The sequence below is a fragment of the Diceros bicornis genome, chromosome 29, assembly GCF_020826845.1.
Source record: "Diceros bicornis minor isolate mBicDic1 chromosome 29, mDicBic1.mat.cur, whole genome shotgun sequence".
In the NCBI taxonomy this organism is placed as follows: domain Eukaryota; kingdom Metazoa; phylum Chordata; class Mammalia; order Perissodactyla; family Rhinocerotidae; genus Diceros; species Diceros bicornis.
Window position 1 is genome coordinate 27828541 of NC_080768.1, and position 26661 is coordinate 27855201.

At 38.0% G+C, this 26661-nt stretch overlaps 1 protein-coding gene across 1 annotated transcript; it reads right to left on the bottom strand.

The window, feature by feature from the left end:
* Positions 1-308: 308 nt before the first annotated feature.
* SARAF (store-operated calcium entry associated regulatory factor) lies at positions 309-26661 on the bottom strand. Its single transcript, XM_058525143.1, has 6 exons — positions 26439-26661; positions 10969-11147; positions 6905-7322; positions 4500-4629; positions 3697-3851; positions 309-1853 (listed from the first exon to the last, which is right to left on the bottom strand). The coding sequence occupies exons 1-6, from the start codon at positions 26539-26541 to the stop codon at positions 1828-1830; spliced, it is 1011 nt and encodes a 336-aa protein (XP_058381126.1). The 5' UTR covers positions 26542-26661; the 3' UTR covers positions 309-1827.

Consider the following 26661-nt stretch of genomic DNA (forward strand, 5'->3'; position numbering starts at 1 on the left):
CAATGTTAAAAACCATTAAAACATCAATAAAAAAATTACAATAAATCTCTTAAAATTTCCCTCAAAAAAAAAAAAAAGAGGAACACTCTAGTCAGTGGGGGTCGGGGGAGGATCTTGAGCCCTACAGCCTCAGCTTCTTTCCCTGGCTTCCTTCCAGGCAGCCTCTGAAAGAGCTTCAAACAATACCCCTAGGGCTCCTGAGAGCAATCTGAAAGCCAGCAATTTAGTCAATGCTACATTCACTCATTATTTTAAGATCCCAATGACCTGTAATAACGTGCTCAAAAAATAGAAATCTGAACAAAGCATTGTAAGAACAGCAAATTTAATATGCAGATCACTATCACTGGCCCAATCTACAGCAGTTTTCAATTAATTTTTTTTACTTTTCTCTCCAAGTAAAACACACTCAATGCAAGATTATCAACGCCTGTAGCAAAAATAAATAAATAAATAAACTAAAACCCAAAACAATAGGCAAATGGGGAAAAAGACAATAAATAAACTGCATTATCTTTCATTCCATCTCCTTCTACTAAGGAAAATGGGGTAAGGATTTAGTGCAATATTCCTGAAAAAAAATTGTTTCCTCTTTAACATAAATTAAAATTTCTACCAAGTTTTACTGATAAAGAAAGGATAGATCTATACACAATACCCTTTCAACTACTCCCTAACTCACATTTTAAAGTCTAAACAAGGGTCTGTTTGTTTTCAAATGGTTTCTAAAAGGTAAAAATGAGACTCTCAGGTCACAGAGCTTAACTAAGAGAGACTGTGCCATCTTTGAGGGGTCAGGAGCTTGGAGAGTTAATTTTTTTTTTTAAAAAAAGCAATTTTTTAGCAGAGGCCTTCTTCTATACCATTTCTAAATTACGTTTTTGAAAATATTTACCAAATGACTGGTAGCTAAGGCAAGACTACCACGCGAAATTATTGTTGAGGGAGACAGAATTTTATGAACCCCTTTTCCATTGGGAAAAAGGGTAAAAAAGTAACACCAATTAGCGTCAGGACTGTTAGAAAGAACAAGAATAAAACCCGTTTGTTTTTATTTTTTCTGTCATTTTAATGTAAGATTGAAACAGACTGCTACAACAATATTTGAGATTCCACAGAGAACTGCATGCTTTTGCTGTTAAAAAACCTTTGTTGAAGCATTCGAACTTCACCTCGAGAAATAAATATGGAGGTTTCAAGCATTTTTGTCAGCACACAATCATTCACAACAGTCTTCCAGATACTGACTTTCTACCTTTTCCTAACAAAGGTAATTCTCACTTACTAGAACCCCACCACCCACTGAAGGACTCAAAGCTCCTGAGCTCAAAAGTGATCAAAACCCAGACATTAGTATAATTAGTAGTCCAAAGCTCGGTTTAAATGTTTGAAGACAGCAAACACCAAGTAATAAAGAACAAATAGATTATTATTGTTTCTATGAGGTAATGACTCAACTAAAACCATCTAAGATGAAAATGTTCTGTACTCAGTTCCTATTGGTATAAAGCCTTCATTCTTAACGCTTCTTATGGCATCACAGGTTTTAGAAATCAAACAATACATTTTCAGCATTCCACACTTTCAAAAACTATAATATACATCTGCATGTTACACTAACATACAATTCTCTACATAAGCATTTTGTCAAATATCAACTCTCAGCCTCAAATAACAGAATACAAAAAGCTATACAGGACAACACACCACAGAACTTTTGAATATGCCCTTTCCCCAGTTGTTAGCAGGTAGCACTTTTTTTTTAAGAGAAAGTGATGAAAAATCAGAAATTTTGCATCCAACGTTTGACTTCAACTTTTCACTTTCTTATCGTCTTCTGGTACCACCATATCCTAGAACGAGAAAAGTAAAACTTATATTAGTTTTTTTAAATGCATTAGAATTGCTTATAAAATTACAACAGTAACACATGTTTATGATTAGCAAATGAGTAAGAGACACATGAGGAAAAGAGAAAATGAGCCACCAGGTGGACCAGGGCTCTGCAGGACACAGTGCATCACCTCCCCACAACAGCCCTCCGAATCATCTAATCGTCATCAAGTCCACTACACTCACACACACTTGCTGCAAATAACTTTTAGTCAGGAAACCAAAGATGTGTTCTATGGCGGGGCCAACGTGGCACAGGCAATACTCAAGGCCTAAGCCAAAAAGCAACAACGCCAATGGAGCCTAAGCCACGCCCTGCTACCTCTCACAACTCCAGCAGTGAAGAGAAGTAATGTGGGGAGGGTTACGGTCTTTCAATGGTAAACGTTACTTAGTTACTACACACACATACACAGAAACACACAGATGCGTGTACACGCAGACACGCACACACACACATGCTGACAGGTTACAAGATGACAAGTCTTCCCATCTGGAAAGTCAATTTTTTCAGGTTTTTCTTTAGGTTATTTGGTAACATTTTATGATTTTCTTCATATAAGTCCTAGTTGATACTTATGGCGTTTTTTTATAATTTTTGTTTTCACGAAGAATGAGTTTTCTTTAGTCATGTTGAGTCCTATGTAGTTATATTTTTCTATATCCTCCCAATCACTACCTCCCTTTTGCTCCCCAAAAGTAATCCCTTTCTTAACATGTAACACCACAGGTTAGTTTTGCTTGTTTTCAAACATGTATATTTATAAAATATGAATGTTGGAATCATATTGTATATATTCTTTTGTGTCTGGCTTCTTTCTTTACATTTGACAGATCTACCCACATTACTGCATACAACTGTTGATTCATTCTCACTGTTGCACAGTATTCCACTGCAGGAACAGAACTCAATTTATTCACCCATTTTACTGCTGACAGATATGGGTTTCTACAGTTGGAGGCTATTATGAATAAGGATGCTATGAGCATTCTTGTACTTATCTTTCAGTGTGCACGTGTATGCATTTCTGTTGCTATATGCCTGAGAGTGACAATGCTGGGGCTGGAGTATGCTTGCATTCAATTTCAGTAGGTAATGCCAAACAGTTTTTCAAAGCGATTGTATCAATTTATATTCACACCAGCACTATGAGAATTCCACTCTTAAATTTCAAAACATATTTTAATATATTTTTCTATCAATTTCAAGAATAAATCATTCTTCTATAAGTTCCGCCTGCTGAAGACGACAAATCTAATCCACAGCAATCTATTACTGCTCATCAGCCACCACCTCCCGCTCTCTGCTAATTAGCTGTATGTTTAACTCCAAATAGTCATTTGTTTTTTATATCTTTTATTTTTACAAAATTTTCTTATAACAAATAGCAATAAACATTACAATCATATTTTTGACAATTATTTAAAGTATGGCTCAATATATTTTTTATTGAGTTTTACTGAATTTAAGAAGTTCAAACTTCTACCTAGAAAATTCTGTTTTAGAGCTTAAAGGATCCCTAGAGATCACATGTGGAAACCAACGTCCAGGAAGGTTTCAGTTAAAACCTTGGTTAGTGGTAGACGTGAGTCTAAACCAAATCTCTGTCTAATTTTTAAAGAATAGAAGTGAGAGGAAAGAATAAATCTGAATTATAATATCAGTTAATTATGCAATTAATATTTCTGGTGGGATACCAAGTAAAACCATGATTGTTAAATATATAGTTAATCATCTCAAGTTCCCAAACCATTTCTGTACTTACTGCTATGTAACAGGAACTTCCACAGTGTTGCTCTTACCTGATGCTGTTCTGGTTCTTGTCTCTGAGCTTGAATATGCTGAATAGCCCTCTGAGCCTCCGCGAAGTGGCGAGTAAGCACGGCTATTCCACGTGCTGGAGTATGAGGGAGGATGGGATGGGTAGTACCACGAGTCTGAGAAGGGTGTTGTTGCTCTATCAAGACATAACAGTGCGTTAGGCATCTTCCTGTGACTATGATTTTTAAATACCTTCCTATTCCTAAACAATCAGAAAAAAATCTTTATCAAGTATTTTTTCCTCAATGTTCTGGTATATTAGAATTAACATGAAAAACTGTTTTATATTTCTGCCATTGTTATGGGCACTGCTGTGAGGGAAGAAAATGACAGGGAATAAAGGCTCTTTCTTTCTGAATTCACACTCAAAATCGTTTAGATTTTAAGTTTGTTAAACTACCATTGATACTGAAGACATTACAAAATCTGGTCCCAAGCTCTTTCCAGCCTTGCTTCTATCACTCTCCTTCCAAACCAGACTAACTGTTCCCCAAATGTCATGTTCTTTCCTGCCTTCTTGCCTTTGACTTTGAGGTCAAGTCAACAGTATTTTTCCAATCTCATATCTGTAACAATGACATACGAAAGAAAATAACATATATAATATTGATCAAAGCACATATAGTGTACCTTCCTCATCCCCGGAGAACCTAACTTAACGAGGTAATGTCATCATAATTTATTTTCCTTAACAAAGCCAAATCCAGTGAAACTGTAAGCAAAACAAAGAAGCCTGTACTGAAAAGTTGAATTAAAGAGCAAGTGAGATAAATGCAAAACCTACCTATTGCTGCCAAACAAATATCCTAATATTCCTCCAGTCCCCAAGCCAGTCCAGAACCCTGGTCCTGAACTTCCATATCCTTGTTGCCCTGTGAAAGCACTGCCAAAACCAGAAGCTGCCCCATGCGGTCCTAGAAATAAAAATGGTTTATTACATATCCTCACTTAAACAAAACATAGCCTATAAAACCACAGACAACATGACATTTCAATTATTTCACCTCTACTACTTATTAATAATACTCAAGCCTCAACTTATAAACAAGTTGTATTCAAAAACTGTATTCATTAAATACTGGTTTATAACTAAGGAGTGCCTTTCCCACAGACATGGAAAAGGAGGGATATATTTTAGGACAGGGGAGGATGGTTTCTTCCCATAAGGTCACATTTGCCCTGCTCAAGATCAGCTTCTAGAAGATGACCCTACTTGTCAGAGTTACTTCCTTTCTGCATTGTGAACATCTCTAAAAGCTCCAGGTGACAGCTGTACATGAGGGTCTAATGGAGGAACCCAAGTGGAGGCAGCCAGTTATTTGTACCAGTTGGGAAGTCAGGTCTTAAAGGGACCAAAAAGTATCTTCTGCTCAGAGGAAGTTTTTTTTTAAATATACAATATACATAATGGAAAGTATGCTAATCTCATGTGTACATAATAAATTTGGACATATGTACCCATGCATGTAACCACTACCCACACCAATAAAATGTTTCTAGCATCCCAGAAGGCTACCTCATGACAATTCCCAACAGATACTCACCCACATCAGAGATAAGCATTATTCTGACTCCACCATACTTTAGTTTTACCCATTCCTGAACTTTTTATAAATAGAATCATACAGTAGGTACTTTTTTATGTCTGGTACATCATTATGTCTATGAGAATCAACCCCTACTACTGCACATATCAGTTTTTGTTTTCTTAAACTGATGTATAGTATTCCATTGTGTGAAAACAATCACGATTAGTCTCTTTCTAATGTTTATGGACATTGTATTTCCAGTTTGGGGCTGTTGTGAATAAAATGGCTATGAACATTCTTGTGCATGTCTTTTTGTACATACATGCATGCACTTCTCTGAGGTACATATTTAGGAATGGAATTGCTGGGTCTTGGGATAGGTGAATGTTTAGTTTTAGGAGATATTGACAGTTTTCCAAGGATTTTATTATTTTAATTATTTTTTTTTATTATTTTATTATTTTATTATTATTTCCAAGTATTTTAACTCCTACCAGCAAGTTCCAGTTAACTACATCCTTGCCATTACTTGGTACTCTGTCTTTTTAATATTAGCCATTATGGTGGTTACATGGTGGTTAATAATGAACTCAGTGTGATTTTTTTTTTGTGAGGAAGATCAGCCCTGAGCTAACATCCATGCCAATCCTTTTTTTTTTTTTTTTGCTGAGGAAGACCGGCCCTGAGCTAACATCTATTGCCAACCCTCCTCCTTTTTTTTCCCCTTTTTCTCCCCAAAGCCCCAGCAGATAGTTTGTATGTCATAGTTGCACATCCTTCTAGTTGTTGTATGTGGGACGCCGCCTCAGCATGGCCGGACAAGCGGTGCGTCGGTGCACGCCCTGGATCCGAACACGGGCTGCCAGTAATGGAGCACGTGCACTTAACCGCTAAGCCACGGGGCCGGCCCCCTCAGTGTGATTTTAATCTGCCTTTTCCTGAAGACTAATGATGCTGAACACCTTTTCATATCTTTATTGGACACCTGGATATCTTCTTTTATTATAAAATGGCTGTTCAAGTCCCCTGTCCACTTTTAAAATTGGGTTGTCTGTCTTTGCTCGGATTTGTGGGAGTTCTTTATATATTCTAGATACACGTCCTTTATTGGAAATATGTTTTACAAATATTTTCTCCCAGTCAGTGGCTTGACTTTTCACTCTCTTAATGTTGTCTTTTGATGACTAGACATTCTTAATTTAAATAAAGTCTAATTTATCCATCGTTTCTTTTATGGCTGGTACTTTTTGTGTTCTAAGAAATTTTTGCCTATCCCATGTTCATGACATATTTTCCTATGTTTTCTTCTGGAAGCTTAATTGTTTTACCTTTTATGTTGAGATCTTTAATACTTAATAAATTTTTGTTTATGGTGTGAGATAGAGTTCAAGGTAAATACTTATTACTAAATCTGATCAAGTTTTTCTGATTAAGAGGATTTACAGTTTAATGATGTATCTTTAAAACAGTAACCACAATTATCTTTATAGAGAAACAGAACAGAAGAGGTAAAAGAAGTTGAAAGCAAAAAAAAAAAAAAAAATCAGAAGACAAATCTGCTTTGGTTTCCCAATGTAACTATTTTCTATTTCAGAAACCAACACAGGATTCACCACCTCACCATCTACCCTACTTATTGCCATTGCCTTGGGAAACATACCTGTGAACTCAGACTTAAAGCCTGCGGGAGGGGGTCCTGCTGAGTTGGTGAATCTCTGATAACGATGGGAATATGGAGGATACTCAGAATATGGTGGAGGAGAATCTTGACCATCACTAAGGAACAACTTATAAACTCCAAAGGCAATAGCAAGCAGCACCACGATGGTAATCAATCCACTGATGCCACAGGAATCTGGGGAGTACAACTTATTATAATAATTAGAGAAAGAGTTAAAGCCATGGTTTTTTCCAGATTCTCTCAATTTCTTCAGGCCAAGTTCTGTGTAATCTAAGTGATACTCCAAGCCACAGGAACCTCTTAGCACATACTGGTCTTCAGAGGATTCATAGCCTTCACAGCTCACCACAGTTTTTCCAAATTTGTATGCAATATCTAAATCGGTCTTACATTCCCACTGTGAAGAAAAGTAGAAATAGGTTATTAGAACCAGAAGATTTTTTTTCCTTTAATAATCTATTATTTGGACTATATAGCTGTCATGAAACTGCAAAATGAAGTAAGAGAATGACAAACAAAATTCAGGACAATGAGTGTTTCTGTGTTGAGGGGAAGGCAAATCAGGAGCTTCAAAGACACTGGTGATGTTGCTGTTCTACCTAGGTGGTGGGTACACGAGTGTTTGTTTTACTACTATTCCTTATTCCATATATACATGCAAGGAATTCTTTTGTACATATTAAGTATTCTATAACTTATAAATTTTAAGCAAATTTTTTAAATGTCAACTTTTTGCCACCTCTGTTCAAGATGCTGTCTTTAAAAACAGAGGGTTTTTTCAATGTTAAGGCTCAAAAATCAGCATCATATATGAAGATCTGGTAGCTACATATAGCATCAGAGATAGTATATCACCTTCTGATAAAAACTGTCTACACAAATTTTATAAAACCATGGACTAACTTGCCAGGGTCCTAACCTAGTCTCTCTTAGTCTGGAAGTTCCACTGAAAGGTGTCCACCATAGGTGACCCAGCTGGTATTTGAAATACCAGTGGCATAGCTTTCAGCATCACAGCATCATGCAGCCACCACAGCATAACAATTAACAAATGGGTGGGGTGGTTCCCTTACCAGGAAACAAACTCAGGCCTCAGAGGTAAGAACACCAAATCTTAACCACTAAAAAAATGCAAAAAGAATCCACACTAGCTTCAAAAATTTCCACCTTAAAAAAACTCAAATTTAGTTTAACTTTTATAACTATATTTTGAGCTGAATGGTAATATGCTTCTTTAACAACATTTAAAGAGACTCAAGCTAAAATAGATTTGATTGGTTCTACTACCTTTCTGTAAGTTTTGGACAAATTATCTTCCTCTCTCAAACTTCAGATACATTATTTTATTTTTTTATAACAGCTTTATTGAGATATAATTCACATACCATACATTCACCCATTTCAATGGTTTTTAGTTTATTTACAGTTGTGCAACCATCATCACAATCAATGTTAGAATATTTTCATTACCCCAAAAAGAAATCTCGCATCCATTAGCAGTCACTCCCTATTTCCCCCTAAATCTCCCAGCCCTAGGCAGCTACCAGTCTGTCTCTATGGATTCCCCTATTCTGGACACTTCATATAAATAGAAGCACACAATATGTGGTCCTGTGTGACTGGCTTCTTTCATTTAGCACAATGCTTTCAAGGTTCACACATGTTGTAACATGTATTAGTACTTCATTCCTTTTTATGGCTGAATAATATTCCATTGTATGGATATACCATATTTTGTTCATTCATTCATAAATAAGGGACATTTGGATTGTTTCTACTTTGGGGCTATTATGAATAATATAAATAAATATAATATAATATAAATAAACATTTATATACAAGTTTTTGTGTGGACATATGTTTTCATTTCTCTTGGGTATATACCAAGGAATGGAATGACTGTGGCATATAGTAACTCTATATTTAACCTTCTGAGGAACTGCCAGACAGTTTTCCAAAGTGGCTGCACCATTTTACATGCCTAACAGTAGTGTATGAGAGCTTCTCCACAACCTCACCAACATTTGTTATTATCTTTTTGATTATAGCCATCCTATTGGGTGTGGACTGATATCTTGTGGTTTGACCTGTATTTCCTTAATGGCTAATGATGCTGAACGTTTTTTCATGTGTTTATTGGTCATTTGCATATCCTCTTTGGAGTCATGTCTAGTCAGATGTTTTTCCCATTTTTAAATTTGGTTATTTGTCCTCTTACTGAATTGTAACAGTTCTTTATATATTCTAAATCCAAGTCCCCTATGAGGTATATGATTTCAAAAGTTTTCTCCTATTGTGTGGGATGTCATTTCACTTTCTTGATGGTGCTCTCTGAAGCCCCCAATTTGTGTGTGTGTGTGTGTGAAGATCGGCCCTGAGCTAACATCTGCCAATCCTCCACTTTTTTTTTTTTTTTTTTTTGCTGAGGAAGACTGGCCCTGGGCTAACATCCATGCCCATCTTCCTCCACTTCACATGGGACACCGCCACAGCATGGCCTAATAAGCGGTGCGTCGGTGCATGCCCAGGATCCAAACCGGTGAACCCCAGGCCGACGCAGCTGAGTGCACACACCCAAACGCTTGCGCCACCGGGCCGGTCCCCTCAAATTTTTTAATTTGGATAATACACAAATTTTTTTATTTCATTGTTGTTGCTACTCTATTTTATTTTTTAAATAATTTTATTTGGAGGAAGATTTATAAGCTTGCTGATTTAGGTAAATAAAACAAGCTAAATCTCTATTGGTAGTTCATGTTAATTGTCATTTCCTTAATAGTGTATACTAAAAGTGGCTTCTAATTACTATATTTAAACTCTTGGAACTGAAAGAGGCTCTCTCCTGCTACTAAACATAAGTCAATGTATGATATCCTCTACAGTTCTTGGCTCATGCTACTCTCTTCTCTATCTCTTCAGCTCTAAAAATCTTATCCTGCCATCCTAACACAGCACATATCTTCTCCTTTAAGTCTTCCCCAATCTCTCCAACTGGACATGACTTTACAACACTTTGCTGGCATCTACACATAATCTGAGTGCTTGTCTTATCTCTTCTACTAGGAAGAGAGTTTCTTGAGGGTGGGACTCCATCTTACCATTTTTGTATACTACAAATTTAATATACCTTTAATGAATGACTTCACCATTAGTGTCTTTTTTTCTATCAAAACTGTAAAAGTAACTTAAAAGTAAAATGAAAGTGGGACTTTTGCTCTAATCTGATGAGTCTGTGATTCAATTAACAATACTGGGGAAAAATGTTGTGAAATAAGTATCATCCAGTAAACATGAACTCTCTCTCTGAACTGCATAGAGCATGCATACAGGTTGTATTAAACAAGAATATCATTCTGATGGAAGGGGAAATCATCAACACAACATTCTTGCCTAATGACCAGACATCTCAAATCCTTTCTGAAAGCAGGCAGAATACAAAGTAGAAATATATTAATAGTGATTTAAACTGAATTTATTTAATAAACTCTATTCCATTTCTAAAGCATATTAAACTTCAAGGAAGCATTCTGCCCTAAGTATAAAATGCCAGGGTCCAAAAGACAACAAATAAAGCCCACTGAAATGCTTTCATTCAGAAGTCATCACCCTCAGTTCTACAGCAATTTTAAAATCAAGTGTTTGAAGCACAATAGGGATACATGTACTCACACTATTTACAATCTATGATTCCTGATCATCTTAACTTTATTTCTTAAGGGTAGGTTGGTATTCTTTGAGGAATGACATGAAAATGACAACCAGAAGAGATCCTCTATCCCAACCCCCAAGTATATAAAAAGTTATGATAACTTACTAACTTCTTGGAAGAAATTTATGGTACAAAAATTACAGTGAATATTTCTAGGCTTTTAAATCAGTTCATTTCTTTTGGAGGATGTTCTTCCAGAGAATTTACATTTATATATTTTAGGTTAACCCGAGATTTTATATATATGCTTCCAAAAAATACTGATGATTGACCCCATAAACACTTTATTGAATAAAAATTCCATTTAGACTGCCATCAACATAATGAATATTACCTGTACATCATAACCATCCCAGCCTTTGTTCTGACACTGTATGACTTTTGGGGTATAAGAATCACATCCAGCTGTGCCTCCAACACATTTCAACTGTGGGATTGGATCCAGCCTTCGGGAGGTGGTATAGCGGTCATAGTGGAGGGTAAGAGCTTTTACATCCCGCAACAATATTCTGTCTGAAACAGCAAGAACACAGATGAACAGATAGTAAATATCTTGTCAAACATAGAAAGATTCATCCTAATAAAACTCCTGGCACAGGAAATACTTTCAAATATGTTTTTCTTGTCTTTTGAGGAGATGAGTAAGAAAGAGAAGATGAAATAGTTTCCCAAAGCCACCCCAACAATGCCCAGGCCTTTTGCACAAAATTCAGATGGTCACACCTTTAAAGTTTCCCTCCATTTCAGGCTGGATGCCTCCCAAACTGCTTCTATATCACAAGTTCTACATAATTTTTACAAAATCAGAATAAAAACTTTATTAACCTGAAAGATTGTACTATTATATGGTAACACTTATGGTTAATTAAAATGGCAAAAAATATACACGAATGTTTCCTGAAGCACACATAATGACTGAAATGTCTGTCAACAGGCAAATGGATTAATAAAATTTTGGCCTATTTGTACAGTGGAATATTCTACAGCAGTTAAAATGAGTGAACTAGAACTCATGTATCAGACCAGACATAGTAAAAACATTTTAAGCAAAACGCAAGCTGCAGAATGTTTAGTATGATAGCTTTACATAAACGGTGAAAACCAGCAAAACAGTAACATATTGTTAATGGCTATACATATATGCATATACATAGATACATACAATGATAGTATGAAAACATGCACAGGAATGATTAAACACCAAATTCAAATAAGCATCTCTGAGGAGAGAGAGAAAAGAGACTTTAGCTCTATCACTAATGTTTTTACTTTGGGGGAGGGAGAGGATAGTTTGCTGCAAATATGATAAAATGTGAAGATTTAATAAAATTGGGTGGTGAATGCATTACTGTTCACTGTGCACTTCTGTATGTTTAAATATTTAAAATATTTCACAATTTTAAAAATTAAAAATATTTAAACTGGGGCCAGCCCCTTGAGTAGTGGTTAAATGCACGCTCCACTGCTGGTGGCCCGGGGTTCAGATCCCAGGCGCACACCGACGCACCATTTGTCAGGCCATGCTGTGGCGGCATCCCATATAAAGTGGAGGAAGATGGGCACCGATGTTAGCCCAGAGCCAGTCTTCCTCAGCAAAAAAAGAGGAGGACTGGCATGGATGTTAGCTCAGGGCTGATCTTCCTCACAAAAAAAAAATATATATATATTTAAACTACCTCACAAACTGAAAATCACATTGACAAAGAGGTTTAAAAATAAGTCAAAACAGGGGCCGGCCCGGTGGCGCAAGCGGTTAAGTGCGCGCGCTCCGCTGCGGCGGCCCGGGGTTCGCTGGTTCGGATCCCGGGCGCGCACCGACGCACTGCTTGGTGAGCCATGCTGTGGTGGCGTCCCATATAAAGTGGAGGAAGATGGGCACCGATGTTAGCCCAGGGCCGTCTTCCTCAGCAAAAAAAGAGGAGGATTGGCGGATGTTAGCTCAGGGCTGATCTCCTCACAAAAAAAAAAAAAAAAAAAAAAAAAAAAATAAGTCAAAACAATGAAATAATGTCTAGCATTCATGTACATAAATGAATTTTAAAGTGTTATTGGGGAGTGACGTCAGCATCATGGTGGAGTGAGCTGTTCCCTTAGTCTCTCCCCACTAAAACACAAGGAAAAGGACATTCATTAACCAACAGAGGATATCCATATAGCACAACAGGACTTCTGAGAGATCCACGCAGCCATTATGTCTGAAGGTGGGGGTACTGGATCCCCAGGAAGCAGTGGAAGGAGGTAAGCGGATCTCCTCCCCACCCCCAGCACCAGCAATCTAGGATGTGGGACCTCATGCAGTGGCTGATGCGTGACTCTGAGAGGAGACAGGGGGACAGGCAAGCCTCAGTGGGAACGCTTTTGCTTTTGGAGTTGCTTTCCAGACCACGGGAATGCTCCACACTGAGGCGGCCCCACCAAGCTGAGCAGGCAAGGTGGGCCACCAGTGAGTGCAGAGCAGGATCGTGCACACGAAATAAAGCACTCCTCCCTACCTCTCGCCAGGCGCACCACCTTAGCCAGTCAGCCAGGGTAGCAGATCCATGCCAGAGGGCCTACTCCTGTGTGTGTGAAGCAGCAGGAGTCAGCGGGCAAATGCAGATGGGCCCTGTCGGAACAGCTTCCAACAGACGAGTACAACTTCCATCAGATGTGGGTTCAGAAAACACAGCTCCTGCCCCCCTCAGTGGCAGATGGAATCTGCAACCAGATACTACCACTATGCACCAGAAAAGGGTTACTCCATCAAACACCATGAAGAAATATATTAATGCTCCAGAGCAGAAGGAAAATGACAAGTCTTAAGACCAAGCCTTAAGTCACAGAAATTTACAAATGACAGAGAATTCAAAATAGTTACCAGAAAGAAACTCAAGGAGTTACAAGAAAACACAGAAAGACAGTTCAATGAACCAAGGAATAAAATTAATGAGACGGAATTCTTCACAAACGAGACTGAAACTCTTAAAAAAAACCAAACAGAAATGCTGGAGATGAAAAACACAATGAATGAGACAAAAAACTATCTAGAATCCTTAAAAAACAGAGCTGACATTATGGAGGACAGAATTAGTAATTTAGAGGACAGAAATATAGAAATGCTTCAGGTAGAGGAGGAGAGAGAACTAAGACTAAAAAGAAATGAAGAAAGTCTCCAAGAAATATCCTACTCAGGAAATGCAACATAAGGATTATAAGTATTCCAGAGAGAGAAAAGAGGTAGAAAGGAGGAGAGCACTTGTTCAAAGAAATAATAGTTGAGAACTTCCCAAACCTGGGGAAGGAGCTGGAATTACAAGTAAATGAAGCTAAGAGAACTGCTAATTCTATCAATGCAAAAAGACTCAGGGACCAGCCCCGTGGCCTAGTGGTTGAGTTTGGCGTGCTCCACTTCAGCAGCCTGGGTTCATGGATTCAGACCCTGCGCACGGACCTACACCACTCATGAGCCATGCTGTGGTGGTGACCCACACACAAAATAGAGGAAGACTGGCATAGCTGTTAGCTCAGGGCTAATCTTCCTCAAGCAAAAGAGGAAAATTGGCAACAGATGTTAGCTCAGGGCGAATCTTCCTCAACAACAACAAAAGAAGACCTTCAAGGCATACAGTAGTAAAATTGGCAAAAGTCAATGACAAAGAAAAAATATTAAAGGCAGCAAAGCAGAAGAAAATAACCTACAATGGAACCCCTATCAGGCTTTCAGTGGATTTCTCAGCAGAAATCTTACAGGCTAGGAGAGAGTGGAATGATATATGCAAAATACTGAAAGACAAAAACTTCCAGCCAAGAATACTCTATCCAGCGAAACTATCCTTCAGATATGATGGAGAAATAAAAATTTTCCCAGATAAACAATGGCTGAAGGAGTTCATCGCCACAAGACTCCTCCCTACAAGAAATGATCAAGAAGGCCCTCATACCTGAAACAAAAAAAAAGGTTTACAAAACCTTGAGCAAGGAGATAGACAAAATCAGAAAATTGCAGCTCTCTATCAGAACAGGTTAGCAAACAATTATAACATTAAAGATAAAGGGAAGGAAAGTATCAAAAATAACTATAAACATTTCATTTTAATCACAAACTCACAACACAAAACAGAGTAAGTTGTGACAACAACAACTCAGATGGGGAAGAGGAAAGGGATGAAACCTGCTTAGGCTAAGGAGACAAGAGGCTATCAGAAAATGGACTACCTCATCTACAAGATCTTTTATACAAACCTCATAGTAACCACTAAACAAAAAATCAGAACAGAGACACAAATTATAAATAAAGAGAAAACTGAGAAAACCAACATAGAAAATCACCAAATTGAAATGGCAGTCAGAAATACATGAGATGAGAAACAAGGGAAATACAGAACCAGAAAACAAGAGATAAAATGGCAGTAGTAAGCCCTTATATATCAATAATCACTCTAAATGTAAATGGATTGAATTCTGCAATCAAAAAGACACAGAGTGGCTGGATGGAATAAAAAACAAGACCCAACAAATTCTGCCTCCAGGAAACACATCTCAGCTCTAAAGACAAACACAGACTCACAGTGAACGGATGGAAGACGATATTCCAAGTAAATGGCAAACAAAAGAAAGCAGGTGTTGGGGCTGGCCCAGAGGCAAAGTGGTTAAGTTCGCACACTCCGCTTCAGCAGCCCAGGGTACATGTGTTTGGATTCTGAGCACGGACCTACACACCACTCAGCAAGCCATGCTGTGGTGACATCCCACATACAAAGTAGAGGAAGACGGGCAGAGATGTTAGCTCAGCAACAATCTTCCTCAAGCAAAAAGAAGATTGGCAATAGATGTTAGCTTAGGACCAATTTTCCTCACCAAAAGAAAAAGAAAGAAAGCAAAGCAGGTGTTGCCATACTTACATCAGACAAAGCAGACTTCAAGGTAAAAAAAGGCAATGAGAGACAAAGAGGGACAGTACATAATGATAAAAGGGACATTCCACCAAGAGGACGTAACACTTATGAATATATATGCACCTAACGCAGGAGCCCCAAAGTACAGAAAGCAACTATTAACAGACCTGAAGGGAGAAATTAACAGCAACACAATAATAGTAGGGAACCTCAACTCCCCACTTACATCAATGGATAGATCATTCAGACAGAAAGTCAACAAAGAAATAGTGGAATTAAAGGAAAACCTAGACCAGATGGACTTAATAGATATATATAAAGTATTACTGGAAAATGAACAGTCTTCCTACTTATCACCCTTGGGTTCTGATCGAACATGCTCTAGACTGGTTCACCCAACATCCATCTCACCCTCAAACTCATATGCCTTCTTGCAAAGCTAAAAGAACCCCAAAACCTCTTGCAGCTACAGTTCCCAAAAGTGATTTCAGTTCTGCCAACCACAGGGACTCAAGCAAGGTCTGGAGAGCAGACCTTAAACTTAGATTTAAGTGCTCTGTCCTTTGGCTGGCAAGCACAGCCATGGGGGCTCCAGGTTTTACTGACAGTATAGCATCCAATTCCCTATATTCAACCAGTCAAATTAGCAGAATTTGCTGCCTCGCAAATTTCACTAAAAGTACAATAAATGGATTGTTTTCATGATGTGAACGAACAAGATCTAGTAAAGCAGAAAAGGAGACGGCAACAACTTTGGAAGGTGAAAGCAGATGGACCAGTAGTCAGTGACTAGACCTAAGTAAAAGTCAAATGCCAGACCAGCAGGGGGAAAAACTGAGAACCGGCCTGACATATACAATAGGAGGAAAAGGAAATGGCAGCTCTTGAATTGGAGATGCCTAAAATAAGCACTACAAGGTGAAAGCTACTTGAGAAGAAGCTACACCCCCAGATCCTCTCTTCAGCTCTATGCTGCTGCAACTGCCCCTCCTCCATCCAGGAAAATGTCTGGAGACTTACTCTCTGACAAGGGTAAAACTGAGGGGCTCTGCACTGGGGGGTATCTGGCACATTAGAGGCCATGCGTATAAAAACATAACAGGGAGCCCAAGTAACTGTATGCACTCTGAATGCTGAAAGCATAGACCTCTTTCCCTGCATGGTTCACAAAATGCTAGCAACCATTCCCTTGCCCTCTGAATGAGAGACTAGAAGTCTATTCCTTTTGTAACCTAACCAGTAAGAAATGCTTAAACATACGGACATCAAGAGTGTCCTCCAAAAAAGAACCACCCAAGTAACCCTACAGTCACCAGGTCACCCTGCAGTAAAGTTCAAAATCCAAAAGCACCAACCACACACTGATGGCTTCCAATCACCTTTTTGGTTCATACCCTTAACCATGAGCAGACAGCCAAGGATTACTAAAAATATTAGGAAAGCCCCTAACATGGAATATAGCAACCAGGACACAACAAAAACAATTTGGAGGAAAAAGAGACCGTACACGGAGAAGAAAACTTAAAAAAAAAAAAATTTAAGTTATGATACCCTCAGAGAGATAAAGGAAAACATTGTATTCATAAAAGAATCATTTTTAAAAGTAACACAGAGAACAAAACAAGAGCTCCTGGAAATTAAAAACAGGGCAGCTGAGATGAAAAACTCAACAGAAATGTTCAAAGTTAACAGTAAGAAAATCTCCTAGAAAGTAGAGCAAAAAGATGGAAAATAGGAGGGGGGAAAAAAAGTTACAGGACCAGTTCAGGAAGTCCAAAAATCCAACAATGATTCCAGAAAGAAAAAGCAAAGAAATCAGATGGGACTAACTCAGTGATAGAATTCACGAAAAGTTCCCACAACTGAAGGATGTGAATTGTCATACTGAAAGACCCAAGAAATACCCAGGCCTCAAAGGAGACCCACAGAAAGGCATATCATTGTGAAATCTTAGAACACTGTAGGCAAAAATTGCCAGAAGAAAAAAGGAAAACCAGGTCACATACAAAAGAAAAAGAATTAGAAAAGCTTCCGATATCTCAAAAAGAAGAAGAAAATAGAGAAACCTCTGCAAAAACTCTAAAGGAAAAAAAAATGGCTAGGTATAGAATTCTAGATTGTCACTCAGGCAGGAGGGTAGAAATTTTCAGTCATCTGAAAGGTTTCAAAATATTTACCTTCCAGGTATCCATTCTCAATAAAATACTGGAAGATATTCACCACCAACAGAAAAAACAAATAAACAAAGAGAAAGACATGAAAACCAGAGAAGAAAAGAAAAAGTAATGGTATACAGAGGGACAAAGGGAACCCCAAGGAGAATGATGAATGAAGGTAGCAGGATGACAGCCAGAGGGCAACAAGTCCACACCGGAAGAGTACGTACTGCTCAAAAGACAGACAGGAAGGCTGCCAGCAAAAGATCCCTGCTGTTACTGTACCATCTCTTTTAAACCTGAGGACAGAATGCCCAGGTGAACCTGGCTTTGGTTCTTCTCTGTATTTGGTTTGCCTTGACCTGGAGTTGATGAAGTCCCTCCTCTTAACTTCACGTCTTGCTACTTTGGATCAGCTGAGGAGACAAATGTCACCGCACAGAAACATTCTGGCTTTAACCTATTCCTGGGTGCTACAGATAGACCACGGTAAGCATAGAAGCAAAAGACAGAGCAAGCTACTCCCTCTGACCATATTTCTGCCAGATGTTCGGTACCTAGACCACAAGAACCCTCGACAGATGTCCTAATTATGGTGAGCCCTACATCTCCATGTCCTTCCCCAGTGACTTCTTCAGATGGGGCTCTAAAATCTCAGGAAATACGAAGCGAGAGCCTTTCTTTACCCTGCTAGAAAAACAGCTCATTAGTTTTCCAAAAACTTTTCGAGTTTTACCACATACGTGGGTAGAAAAACTAAAGTAAGAAAATTATTCATTCAAAAGTCAGGAAAGTAATTACCTCTGGGAAAAGGAATGTGTTTAGAAAGGAATATAGAGAATTTTTCTTTCTTTCTCTTAACTGGGTAGGAGTACATTGGTGTTCACATTATTATACTTCTTTAAACTCTACATATATGTTTTATTTATTCATCTTTAAATATATGTTTCACAATTTTTTTAATCTAAAATACCTTTTCCTTTTGAAAAGTAAAACCCACTCTTCCTCCAATTTCACATTTCTGTGATAAATAAAATTAACAGCCTGGTTAATACCTATTTCTTACTTACCAAACAGATACATATACAGGCTTGATTTTTGTTAGTTTATTTTAATAAAAATCGAATCATACAGTGCACATTACTCCTCACATGGCTTCTTCACTTAATTATATATCATGGACATTCTCTCATATCAGCAGATACAGATCTTATTTATACTTATTTACCAAAAAAGAACTCAATAAATTTGGATTAGCTGAAACTTACCACATTCTCTCATCAAAATGCAATAAAATTAGAAACATAATTACATAAAATAATGTAATAATATATAAAATAATAATAAAAAGATGACTGAGGGGCCAGCCTCGTGGCGTAGTGGTTAAGTTCACGCACTCCGCTTTGGCAGCCCAGGGTTTGCGGGTTTGGAGCCCAAGTGCAAACCTACACACTGCTCATGAGGCCATGCTGTGGCAGTGTCCCACATACAAAACAGAGAAAGACTGGCACAGTTGTCAGCTCAAGGACAATCTTCCTCAAGCAAAAAGAGGAAGATTGGCAACAGATGTTAGCTCAGGGACAATCTTCCTCACCAAAATGATGACTGAAAATAAATTAATTGGAAAATAAGAAATATAACCTTTGTATCAAATGGATATCAAAACAAATTTAGAATTGGGTTTGCAAACTCAAATGCCTCCAAGAGCCGGTCTAATATCTAAAATATATGAACAGTCACCAGACAAAGGTGGCTAAGTGCAGGAAGTGGTAGGGCTTGTGGTAAATGGAGAATTCAAACACCAACTAAAGCCATTCAGGTTTTAAAATTTTTAAGTGATTCAGTCCAATTACAATATTTCTGCAAACTTCAGGTTCTGATATAAGTTTTAAAAAAAAAAATCTATAGGGCACAGAGGAATATTTACAGACTAGATGTTTTTACTGTTTTTAAGTTGGACATAAATGAACTAGGTTTTCATGCTAAGAAATTAGGAAAAAAATCAAAACAAAATAAGAGGGAATAGAGATAAAAATCTTAGAATTTAAAAAAGTAGAAAAACTAAAAAAAAAGGGATAGTTCTTTGTAAAATAGATAAGCAATGCATAAAACTGCTATGTAGAAGACTACAAACTACTTCAACACATAAAATGTGAAATTCATAAATGGAAACTTGTATGATATACATAGATGGGAACCCCACATAGTTAATGGCCAATTTTCTCCAAATTAATCTATAAAATCAATGAAATCCTGATCAAAATACCACTGGAATACTTCTTTGAATCCTGACAATTGAGCCCAAAACTTAAATGTGAGAAGGTAGAAAAACTGAGACCATTTGAAAAAACCAGTAACAACAGAGAAAGAAAATTTGGGCTACAGATATCAAAACATATAATTAAATCTATAGTAGTATGAACAGTATAGTATTGGCACAGGATTAGAAAAATTGATCAATGAAACAAGTACCCAGAAACAGAGACTCATGGGTGTATGAAAATTTAGTATATGACTAGAGTGGCATTTCAATAGAGAGAAAAAAGAACAAATCAGTCAAAAAGTAATATTGGGACAACAGACTATCCATGGACAGGCAGGGGGAGTTAGATCCCTATCTCACACCATGTACAAAAATTAATCCCTGATGGTTAAAAACTTACCATAAAACATACAACAAATTAAAAATACTGGAAGAAAGCACAAAAGAATATACTATGATCCTAGGATGTGGAAGGTCTGAAAAGCAAAAGACTGACCAGCAAGATAATGACTGTGGTTGATCAAATCATGCTCAATCTATGAAAATCCAAGAATCCATAATAATACTCAGAGAACACCAAAAACTCACTTGTCACTAGTTAAAGTGGCTACCCAATTACCTCCTTACTTTGAAAATTGGTAATTAAAGATTAAAAATTAAATATCCTGACTTTCCAGCAGGAACTGTAATCTGAAATAGCCTTAGTTGATAAGGGAAATCTCAACTTTACAGAGGAATGCCAGCTTATAAATTTAGAATAAACAACAGAATTAGAAAAATCATCATTTTAATTTTACAACCGCTAAAGAAACTGACTCAGGCAAGGGTTAATTAGGTTTAAATTCATTAAGTGAATGTATATTGGTATGGTGCCAAGCAACATTACACAGATTGCTTTCTAGTCACAAACCAGAAAAATGTAAATTCACAAGGAAGAGATTTGGCCATTTTAATCCACTGGTCAATCTTAGCATAGCTAATGGTAGAACAAGTTGATATTACAGCATCTCCTATGATGGAAAGTACTTAATATGAATCTAATCAATCCTTTGGATGTAACATCCAGTTAACTAGAAATATAAGGAAGAAAAAAACAAGCTAAAACAACACCATGAGAAAACAGAATATACAGAAGGTAGGATATTCTAAAGGACAACTGGCCCAATCCCTTTAGCAAAGCAGTAGCATGAAAAAAAGGAACTGTTCTACATTTAAAAAGACTTAAGGGAAAATATAACCAGATGTGATGCATGGTCCAGGATTGGGTCCTGGTTTGAACAAACTAGCTTAGACATATTAGGGACAACTGTGATATCTGAATATGTAATGGGTAATTAGCTGATATTAAGAAATTAGAATTAATTTTATTAGGCGTAATGTTATTTTTACCACATGGGGAAAACTTCTTTTTTTTTTTAAAAAAAAAAGGTGAATACTGAAGGATTTAGTAGCGGCCTGTCATGATGCCTGTGATTTACATTAAAATGTTTCAGTGTTTTTTTAAAAAGAGAGTTGAAATGAAACAAAGAATATTAAAAGATTCATAATTTTCATCGAAATTTAAAATATCTTTCCCAGAATTCCTCCAGTAGACTGACTAGAATGACTTAACATCAAGGGATTCTAGTAAAATTGTCACCAGCCATGGACCCTAACCTGCTTCTTTTGTATTGCCTAAACTCTAACCTTTTTTTGTGTTTGATCTAATTCTCTTGTCTTGTTAAAAGGTACAGATGTTCCTTTCTTTAGGATTTTGAGCTTATGTGGTTTCAACTATGTTCCAAGGAAGAAGCTCTAAGCGACAACCGCCCTGGACCCACCTGCTCTGAATCAGGCCAGACCAGTCCAGACCCCAACCCCAAGAATGACACCTGCACAGACACACAGAGAGTTGTACTAAAGTAACCCGCCCTCATTAACATCCTCAATTCTCCTCTTCTAGGAGGGTAAAAGTAGCCATTTTTAGATCATGCAATCTATGTAAAAGCATGATTTCAAACCAAGCATGTGCAAGCTTATGCCCACCTTGTGATGATGAAAACTTTCCCTCTGAATATTCATTTCCTACCCCAAATAAAGTTACCCACCTCCCCATGCTCAGGGAGCCATAGCTTTGTGAAATTATTCCCTATGGTCTCTACTTTCTTTGCTGCATGCTGCAAATAAAATTTCTGCTCTCTGAGGTGCAGTTTGATTTAACTCGCCAAGAAGAGGCTCACATTTGGTCAGGTAACAAAATGAGTATTTTGCTGTTCCAGTACTTACACGGAGGTAGACAAGGAGAAGAAAGTAGAGAATGCCTTCTGAATAATCATCCAATAGTGTCTGTCACACTTAGTACAAGGAATAGAGGAAATAACGTTTTCTTTAGAGTCTCTGGACCTAAAAAATCCCAGAGAACTTGCCAAAAGACAACTTTGTTATACTAAGTGAGAGAATTTGATAAAACAGCTAGATATTTTATCAATTACCAAAAGTCAACAGCTTTTTCTATACCTGTAATATCCAATCAGAAACGAAAATGGAAAGCCTATTCAAATTAGTGACTACATACATAAAATCTCTAGAAATAAACTAAAGATCAATATGTGATCTACATAAAAATATATATATATAAAATAAGATCTAAATAAATTTAATGCACTTCCAACCAGGAACCCAATTGGGCTTTTTTTTGTAACTGGAAAGAAATTATGTTAAAGGTCCTACGGAAAAATTAATGTCTATAAATAGCCAAAATTTTTTTTAAAAAGAATGCATTGCTTTACCAGATAATAAAGCTTACTGTAAAATTACTGTAATCAAAATAGTATGGAATTGGAACAGAAATAGACAAGGGAACTGTGAAACAAAAGAAAGTCTAGAAATAAATCCAGATATATGTGGGAATTCAATATAAGATAAAGTGGGCTTTTTAATTTTGTAGAAAAAGGATGCCTTCTTTAATAAATGACACTGGCATCATTGACTATACAGCTGGAAGAAATCCACCAAAAGCTATATAAAAACTTAATTTCACATGGGCTAAAGATCTAAAATTTCCAAGAACTATATTAAAATAAAATATGCTATATTAAACCTACCTCCTCATACATAAAAAACTATAACAATGAAAATGTTCAAGGGTTTAGAAAATAAGAAAGTATTATTAAACTAAATAACAGGAATAACAATAACTTGAATTTATTGTGGCAAGGTTGAGATAATGCAAAGAACACTGAACTAAATTTCCATCACCAACTTGCTATATGACTTTGGCCAAGTCATTTAATTTATCTGTGTAGAAGTTTCCTCACCTGTAAAATTAAGACAATAATATCAACCTTAAAAGTGGTTATGAAGCTTAGATATGATTTACTAAAATTATCTAGCAGAGTACTTGACACATAATAGGTGATCAAGTATGATAAATATTACTGAGAATGTTTAAAGAGCTATATACACATGGGGTATTTTTACCATAACCCTACAGCATCTTTCCTTCCTATCAGTCCTAAACAGCTGCTGTGTTTTGTGTCCCTCAAAATTCATATGTTGAAGCCCTAATCCCCAATGTGATGGTACTGAGAGGAGGGGCCTTTGGGAGGTGATTACTTTTAGACAAGGTCATGACGATGGAGGTGCCATGATGGATTTAGTGGCCTCATAAGAAGAGGTAGAGACAAGAGCCCTCTCTCTCTCTCTCTCTGCCATGTGAAGACAAAATGAGAAGGCAGCTATTTGCAAACCAGGAAGAAGGTCCTCACCAGACACCGAATATGCCGGCACCTTAATCTTGGACTTCCCAGCTTCCAGAATGTGAAAAATAAATGCTTGTTTAAGCCGGCTAGTCTATGGTATCTTGTTATAGCAGCCTGAACTAAGTCAAGGTCTAAGAACAGAATGCTCATACCCATTTATACCAGTCAAGGGACACACGGAGTTCCCTGAAGTCCACACTCACCAATCAAAATCCACTTGCAGGTCTCAAACTAAGATGAACAAAACCAAACTCCCCCAGACCTGATTCTCCCACAATCTTCCACGTCCACTGGTAACTCTACACTTCTAGCCCCTCAAATCAAAAACCTTTAAGTCATCTTTGTCTTCTCTCCTTCTCTCATCCCTACATCTAATCCATCAGAATATCATGTCAGCTCCACCTTCAAAACAGGTGAGAAGAGACACCAACCACTCTCACCAACTCCACTGCTTCTCCCCTTACCCAAGCAGCACCACTCTTGGAACCTACTGTACAAGCAGCCTCTTCACTGGCCTCCCAGCTTCCCCGCTACCTCCTATAGCTTGTTAAAATACAAGTCTTAGCAGGTCATTGACTGCTCCTCTCCCTTCAGGTTTCTCAGCAAATGTCACCTTAATAGTGACTTCTTTCCTAACCAATGTTCTGAAAGTTCCTGCTTCTGCCTGCACACTCTGTCCTGCTTAGCCTGTCTTATCATTGTCCATATCACTTTTCACAATAAGACATGCTCTTTACACGTTTATTTGTTCTCTGTCTATTCCTCTAAACAGACGTCAACTCCTTGGGGGCAAGACACTCTTGCTATATTTCCAAGACCCAAAAGAGTGACTTAAATATACGACTAATTCAATAGAGAGTTTTGAAAAGTCTTAGGTAATCCCTTTAGAATTGGCACTATTGTTTTTTCCAGACAAATTATTGCTCTATGTTAAAGTTGCTCTAAAGACAAAGTAAGTGCATCCAAAGTCAAAAAAAAAAGACAAATTAAGGAGTGATTATTGCTTCACTAAAGGACCTGACAAAATTCACCTAATAAAATACCTTTATAACACAGTTCCTCAAAGTAAATTTAAGGTAAGTAGAATTCATAAAAACTGATTGCTTTTTTTAAAAAAAATGTTTACTCTGCAAAACATTTTGGTGCTTTTTGTTCCAGAACAGTAGTTTTATAGAGTAGGTAGACTAAGAGCTACCAGGAAGCAGTTCACCATTAATTTAAATTTGCTTCCTTTTTTTTTAATTTTTTTTATTCCCCTGACTCTTCATCTGCAAACTTCCTTTTTTTATTTAAGAATTGATTGAGGGTTCAACTAATTAATGTTTCATTCCAGTTTTTTTTTTAAACAGCACACATTTTTTTTTTGAGGAAGACTGGCCCTGAGCTAATATCTGTTGCCAATCTTCCTCCTTTTTCCCCTTTTTTTCCTCCCCAAAGCCCCAGTAGATAGCTGTATGTCATAGTTGCAGACCCTTCTAGTTGCTCCATGTGCAACGGCGCCCCAGCATGGCTTGATGAGTGGTGAGTTGGTCCGCGCCCAGGATCCAAACCAGCGAACCCCAGGCAGCAGAGCAAAACTCGGGAACTTAACCGCTACGCCACCAGGCTGGCCCCTCATTCCAGTTTTTAAATTATAATTCTAACCAAAATCTCCTATTTAAATACAACTTTCTAGGAATACATAAGGAAGATGTACAGACATATAAATCCAACTTGGCTTTGTATTTATTAATATAAAACACCCACACCAAATGGATTACTCAAAGTCAAGTACTTGCAAACAGCACCTTCTCTCTCATTTCAGCATTTAGGAATAACATAGGAAATTACAGAAATAAATCTGTTGTTTAAGTCCAAAAACATAGGCATTTTCTATCACCAAATCACAAATGCAATATTGGTACACTTTCCATGCCTTAACATTTTTACTCCCCAAACCAAAAATTATGTTTTGTTTAAAAGTCATTTTTCACATAATTCCAATTTAACAGCATGCCATCATTCATTATGTGTATATATACATATACTTACATACTAGTTACATGTAATATTATTGATTCCATAAAAGTTCTTTAGACAATTCTAATAACATAGTGATATAAAAGAAACTTTTCCCTAGAAATCACTTATTATGTACCACCATAGACACAAAAAATAAGATGAAAATACTTTTTAAATTCTAGTGTAGAAAAACAACGGGAAAGCTGGCGTAACGCAATGTACTTCACTGTAATGGTCAGAATAAGAAGCACGAGTTCTGCTCACATAAACAGCACAGTCTGTGATTCTGCTAACCTGCCTGCAAGGTGTGCAGCCCTGTCCACTGTGACTCAGAACTGCCGGAGCCACGGCCTCTGCCAGCCATAGCAACAGGCAGCCATGACAACAGGCAGCGACGATGGCATCAGACGGTCATGACAACAAAGCAAGATGCGCAGGTGAGGGTCGAGCTTTCCAGCCAGACTCAGGGATGAAGGCTGTAGCCCGAGAAAGGAGAAAGTGGACAAATTCTGGGAGTCCAGGGAAGGGAGACAGGGGATGTTAAGAACACAGAGTCGTCCCGCCCCGCCGACTCCCCAACAGTCCCCACTGGTCCCTTAGGACGTCTGGGAAGAGCAAAGGGGCCAGGCAAGGTGCAGAGGAGTGGAGAAGGTGGAATTAAGGAATTAGGGCAGAAGGGCTCAAGGGGCGGCGCACGCAAACGGTCGCCGGCCGGGCCTCTCAGCGCTGGCTGAAGGCGGCAGGAAGGGGCGGGTGGCGACAGCACTCACCAGGGTCGTGCCAGCCCAGGGCAGGGCCTGCGATCAGCAGAAGCAAAAGGAGGCTGAGGAGAGGGCAGCGTCCGGCCGCTCCTGGCCCGCCGGCCGCGGCCATGGCGCTCGGTGTAGATGGCGCGCTGCCAGGACCCGCGCTACGGACCCCCGCGCGCCACCGCGCAGCGACGCCGGAGCTCCGGCAGCGGGGAAGGGGAAGCCTGTCGGCAGACCCGCAGCC